Genomic DNA, 6,044 nt, shown 5'->3' with positions numbered 1-6,044 from the left:
TGTGTGCTACTGTAGTTAGTTATGTATTGTTTATGTTCACTTAGATACTTTGGATGTACCCTGTTCTTATTTGTGATGATTAAATTGTGTTAGTTGGTTAACTTGTTGTCTCTAAACTATAGAAGTCAAGCATTTTGATTCTGTTTAGGTTCATTTATTCTTGTCAAATTCAATATAATAGAAAGTGATTTCTTTGTTGCTTAGGTATCTTCCATTGTCCTTTTTTGTCTCTCTCTCTCGGCTTTAAAGACTCTATTTGTTTGATTCCTTCTCAGTGCCAAACAATTAGGACCGATCTTGAAGCTCTTTGATGCCGTTGGCGAGGGCAAGCCTTCCCCGCTTCTCCATTGCTTTTATGATGGAACTTGGAGCACCGTCAAGCGCAGCTTCACTGTTGTCCATGACTTTAAAGATGTGTGCTTTCACTCCTACTTCTCACTTATGGATGAGATTAGAAAATGCCCGGATCAGAACTATCATGAGATAAGGTATATGAATAAGCTCATTCTTTCAGTTCCTTTTCCACATAGAAACCAAGAGCTACTGGTTAGTTCAATATCATTGATCAATTTGAAGTTTTTTGATTGTGCATTGTGGTAAAGTTTGTTGTAATGAAAGTGTTTTATAATTTTTTTTTAAGAACCCATAACTAAGAGACTTGCAATAAACCACTTAAATGTTCAAATCTATTTCTAAGTCTCTTAACTCACTTTTACATTTTAAAAACTATTAAAAAATAATTAAGAGACCTTTAAAGAGTTTTGGGATAATGATGCTCTTACTCTATCCTATTTTCATTTTAATATAAAATAAAATGATAACCCAAAAACTCAAAAGAAAACAGCCCACAGAAAAGTTTGTCGACATAGAAAAAGGATCGCCAGTGCTCACTATTCTTCGTATTCTTCCACTTTCCTCAATCGTATCGTCGCCATTGAAAGCAAAAGAAGCTTGGACACTGAAAAGCCAAAAAAGACCAACGTTTCATCTACAGCTTAAAAAATCGTTTTCAATCCAAAACTTCTCATTCAATTCCAAATCATTTAACTCAACGCATCCTTGTTTGGTGAGTCCTTGTTTCATTATTCAGTTCATGAAAGTTTGGACCTTTTGCATCCAGGGAGCTAAAAGGGTTTTCTTTTTTTTTGCCCATGTTGAAGCAAGGGTTACTGTACTTACTTGTCAATGGCTCATGGGACCTTGCAAAGTAAACACCATTGATCTTCCTAATGGAGAAGCTTGGGAGAATGGGGTAATGATACTACTCATGTTTGATTCGTTCTCTTTTTTATTTTTTTATTTGATTTCTTAACAAAGAGAAGTTGGAATCCAAGTAGGTTCTTGTGGAGAAATGTCAGTATCTAGAGGAGAGCAAATGTGTGGGAGTATGCATCAATACTGTAAACTACCAACTCAGGTTTTCTTCTGCAATCCAACCCAACCAGTTCTTATTGTTATGTCTTAAACAATGTCATGAATTTGGAATCTTTGATCAACTCCTGAAACTGTAGAATTGTATTAGACTCATCCAGAGGATGTTCAGAACATATCGGCTAACCCGAGACTGATATATCAGTTGAAAACGAGAGCTCAGAAATGCAGCGTTTGCAAGATATATCACTAGTGGAAATTACTCATATAGTCACGTTTTAGTCACTTATGTGTGTGACTATTTTTTGATTAGTCACAAAAAAGTCTCGAATAGTCACAAAATATGAAAATAGGAAATAACGTGACTAATCGTGTCATTTCCGTGACATAAATAGTCATGTTTTTGTCAGAAATGATTACGTGACTAGATATAGACACGTTTTGCCACAATAATTTCGTGACTAATCGGACATAATTAAAAACCGTGATCAGATGGTGTTACTTTTTTAAAATAGTCACGAATTTGACACATTTTGTTCATGACTATTTAAATCTCTAAACCCTAAGTGAAATTTTGAAACCCTAAACTCTAAATATGCAATGTAGCTTACTATATTATAGCTTAAACTAAGATCTATCTCTTATACAAAGTTGAAAGATTTTAATTTTTTTTTTCAAATCATAACTTTAAACCCTTTAACAAAAAAAAAAATCATAACTTTAAACATAACCACAAACCCTACTTCAAACCCTACTTTAAACCTTACCACAAACCTTATCCAAACCTCAAAACTTAAATAATAAAATGATTCAAATATAAAATTTGTAGTTTGTTAAAAATGTAAAAAAATATATAATTTTATATATACTCAGAAGTCATTTAAATGTGAACTGAATCCTTTAAAATTTTAAATTCCTCAATTTTGAAGTTAACTTCTACATTACATTTTTAAATTTTATATCTAATAATCTAAATTATCTGAAAACTATGAACCAAATACCTAGAAATAACAACTTAATGATAATAACAAAATACATATAATGCCATAATGGTAGAGGATGCATGTGTCACAAAGAAAAAAAAAAACAAAGTCGGGAACAAAAAAAAAAGAAGATAAAAGCAAGATACTTTCGTGAAATTTTCTCATTGGTCTATTTCTTTTGACAAGGATAATTGTCTTAACCATTGATCAATTTGATCTAATGGCTCATATTACTTCCTTCCTTTTTCTCTCGTTCTCCCATGTACCTTTTCCTCTGTAAACAAGTATTTATGTTTCTTCTACAAACGATTCTCTTCCTCTTAACACAAACAAATCGATTTCATCTATTCTGGTCACCTAATTCCTTTCTTCTACTCCACTCACATAATCTTTTCATCAACCACTATCGTATTTTATCAAACCGAATCTCTTCCTTCTGCCATCACCAGATCTCCTTCACTGTCTACCAAATCTACTCCTACGATACCATGTTGTTGTTGCGCCTGAGACTGGTGTGAGATGCAGTTATCGTCGGAGTTGTTCTCGCACACGGAGATTCGATGTTTGGCATCAGATCTAGATTGTACAAACATCTCGGCTCACCGATCTGGTATGGAGACAATCTGGAGTAAAGAACAGCTGGAGTAGTGGAGGCACACCAGAGGCGAAGGATGAGACATGCCGCATGTAGTGACGAGGCGGAGGAGTAGTGGAGACATGCCGCATGTAGTGACGAGGCGGAGGAGTGACGAACCAGAGGCGAGGTGTGACGAACTGGAGGCTGAAGCGGAGGCGTGACGAACCGCAGGCAGAGGCGCGACTAACCGAATGCAGAGGCTGAGGCGGAGCTGTGCTAGCGAAGTTAAATCTCCAGTCAAGCTCACGCTTGTGTATATGTGTGTATATATGTTATATGTATGATATATAAATATGTATAAGACACCATATATACGAAAAAACATATTTGTATTGTTTTTTAATTCATTAATTCTTAATTTACTAATTATATTTTTTTTGTTTTTTGTTTAATAAATAGTTACGGAATAGTCACAAACATTAAGCGTGACAAATATAAACCACGAAAAATAACAGTGTCAAAAACGTGACTGTTTTATACACGTTTAGTCATGGTAAATTTTGGTCACGATCGTATACACACGAAATTTTTTCGTGACTTTTCGTGTCTACATCAATGTATAGTCACGAAAAAATAGCGTTAGTCACGAAAATTTTCATGTCTATATAACATTTTTCTACTAGTGTATAGAGCTTCAAAAGTTGTATTGGATGACAAGTGGGGAAATGAGAATCAATGCTATTACTGTGATATTTGTTTTGGCCATATGCACAACGAGAAAGATCTTTTATATTGTGACGTCCTTGTCTTTGAGATTAAATTAAATTAGATTAACAATGATTATAAACCTTTTAAATCACTATATTTATTACTAATTTATTGATTAGAGCCCATAAGGGGTTCTTATTATTGATAGACATGTTCTAACACTTCTTCTTCTATTTTTTTTTTTTTCTCTCCAACGGTCGGAAGCAACTTTTTATGGAAATGCTAATTTCAAGTTTACAGCTTTTTCCTATTTTACATTTCAACTGTTGTGACTTAAGAATGGGCCCACTATACCCAGACCTGTCTAGACCGTCCAAAAGAGATTGGGACCCGCTTTCTTTGTTGGTAACTAAAACTTAAAGAAGTGAATAATAGACAGCTGACAAGAACATCAATCTCCATGATTACAATAAGCTGCATCGGTTTAGTATAAAGAAAATAATTATAATGGCCGTCATTACAAGGAATTATACAAGTATGGTAAATCATCTCAAACATGCTACGAGTATCCGCTTAGTTTAGTAGTTTCAGAATATAGTAATAGTAACTATGAGAATTATTAGCGTGGGGTTTGTTACATGAATTAAAAAATGAAATCATAATGTCACGACAACTACTAGCGCAAACTGAAAAATAGTAATAAAAAAGAAGGTCATCGTTATCCACGGATGACTCCCTCCACCTATTTATTTTCATTTTTAAAAACAAAAGCTAGATAGACGTTACAGAGACTCTCTCCCCTCTACTCACTATCCGTTGCAGAAGGAAAGCTTTAGAACTTTTAACGTTTCTAGAGAGAAAAGAAAGGAAAAAAAAAAGAAAAAATGGAAGGGAAAGAAGAGGATGTGAGAGTGGGAGCGAACAAGTTCCCAGAGAGGCAGCCCATCGGGACATCGGCTCAGAGCGACAAGGACTACAAGGAGCCACCACCAGCGCCGCTGTTCGAGCCAGGGGAGCTGAGCTCGTGGTCGTTCTGGAGAGCAGGAATCGCAGAGTTCATAGCCACCTTCCTGTTCCTTTACATAACAGTGTTGACTAACCAGCGGGGTTGGCCTGGTGGTGTTGAGAGAGTTTCGGCCTCAATACGCACCCGGGTTCGAACCGCTGGCCAGGCAATTGGGGTATCTAATTCCCCATAGTACCAAATGGTCCGCCTCGCGCCGAGGGGTTGGGGGGGTGGAAGTCCCTCCAGGAAAAACCAAAAAAAAAAAAAAAAACAGTGTTGACAGTAATGGGAGCACCAAACATGTGTGCCTCCGTTGGAATCCAAGGCATTGCTTGGGCTTTCGGTGGCATGATCTTTGCCCTCGTCTACTGTACTGCCGGCATCTCAGGTGGGCACATAAACCCAGCGGTGACATTCGGGCTGTTCTTAGCTCGGAAACTTTCACTGACCAGAGCTGTCTTCTACATGGTCATGCAATGCCTCGGAGCCATCTGCGGCGCCGGTGTTGTCAAAGGCTTCCAGCCTACCCCCTACCAAACCCTCGGCGGCGGAGCCAACACCGTCGCTCCTGGCTACACCAAAGGATCCGGCCTCGGCGCTGAGATCATCGGCACCTTCGTCCTTGTCTACACCGTCTTCTCCGCCACCGACGCCAAGAGAAGCGCTCGTGACTCTCACGTTCCGGTAAGTTCGAGACTAACAACCCCCAAACATTTTGTTTGTGTATTAAACTCTTAAATTTTGTAGATTTTGGCTCCACTCCCGATCGGATTCGCTGTGTTTTTGGTTCACTTGGCGACGATTCCGATCACCGGGACCGGTATTAACCCAGCTCGGAGTCTAGGAGCTGCAATCATCTACAACAAGGACCACGCCTGGGATGACCACGTGAGTCCCCATTATACATACAACTGTTGGATGATTTCTTCTTATTATTTGTTTTATATTGATGTTTGGGTGTTGCTTGCTTGCTTGCAGTGGATATTCTGGGTGGGTCCATTCATCGGAGCAGCTCTTGCGGCTCTCTACCATCAGCTTGTCATCCGAGCCATTCCTTTCAAGACCAGAACCTGATTACCTTCTCTTTTGTTCTTTGTTTGTATCGGAGCCTTCAGAATATTTGACATGTGTGTTTTGTTAGTTTCATGAATTTGTCTGGGTTCCTCTGTTTCTTCCTTCTGTGGATGTTCCGGTTTAATTAATTTGTCATCGTTATTTATCTTTACAACAATACTTAGGTTCATCCAAACCTTTCCAAACCTCTAAATGGTGTAACGGTGTTTAGAAGTGTTTAAGATTTTGTCTTTCTTGTTTTTAAAGAGGTTTACACAGTATGTAACAATACCTTTTTTGGTGAATAAAAATTTAACTTTCATTCAAAAAAAAAAAAAAAAAAACT

At 37.5% G+C, this 6,044-nt stretch overlaps 1 protein-coding gene and 1 long non-coding RNA gene across 3 annotated transcripts; both read left to right on the top strand.

The window, feature by feature from the left end:
• The first annotated feature begins 856 nt into the window (after positions 1-856).
• LOC106312052 lies at positions 857-1,964 on the top strand. The gene is made up of 3 exons (XR_001264133.1): positions 857-1,066; positions 1,161-1,252; positions 1,338-1,964. It is a non-coding gene; the product is annotated as an uncharacterized LOC106312052 (long non-coding RNA).
• A 2,478-nt stretch (positions 1,965-4,442) lies between these two features.
• LOC106308001 (aquaporin PIP1-3-like) lies at positions 4,443-5,857 on the top strand. Of its 2 annotated transcripts, none has more exons than XM_013745107.1 (4): positions 4,443-4,723; positions 4,915-5,329; positions 5,393-5,533; positions 5,624-5,857. In XM_013745107.1, the coding sequence occupies exons 1-4, from the start codon at positions 4,524-4,526 to the stop codon at positions 5,717-5,719; spliced, it is 852 nt and encodes a 283-aa protein (XP_013600561.1). In that variant the 5' UTR covers positions 4,443-4,523; the 3' UTR covers positions 5,720-5,857. The 2 variants fall into 2 exon arrangements, with proteins under 2 accessions (XP_013600561.1, XP_013600562.1); XM_013745108.1 differs by having other exon boundaries at positions 4,443-4,746; positions 4,929-5,329.
• The last annotated feature ends 187 nt before the right edge of the window (positions 5,858-6,044 follow it).

Source organism: Brassica oleracea, chromosome C8 (genome assembly GCF_000695525.1).
Source record: "Brassica oleracea var. oleracea cultivar TO1000 chromosome C8, BOL, whole genome shotgun sequence".
In the NCBI taxonomy this organism is placed as follows: Eukaryota; Viridiplantae; Streptophyta; class Magnoliopsida; order Brassicales; family Brassicaceae; genus Brassica; species Brassica oleracea.
Note: the sequence above shows the minus strand (reverse complement) of the source record. Positions and strands in the feature narration are given on the sequence as shown.

What these genes read in the sequence shown, in the direction of transcription:
- LOC106308001 (XM_013745108.1), top strand. Translation starts at nt 4,524, where the DNA reads ATGGAAGGGAAAGAAGAGGATGTGAGAGTGGGAGCGAACAAGTTCCCA. An exon ending in AGTGTTGACTAACCAGCGGG is followed by an intron (nt 4,747 to 4,928) that starts GTTGGCCTGGTG and finishes CAGTGTTGACAG; the next exon opens with TAATGGGAGCACCAAACATG. An exon ending in CTCGTGACTCTCACGTTCCG is followed by an intron (nt 5,330 to 5,392) that starts GTAAGTTCGAGA and finishes TAAATTTTGTAG; the next exon opens with ATTTTGGCTCCACTCCCGAT.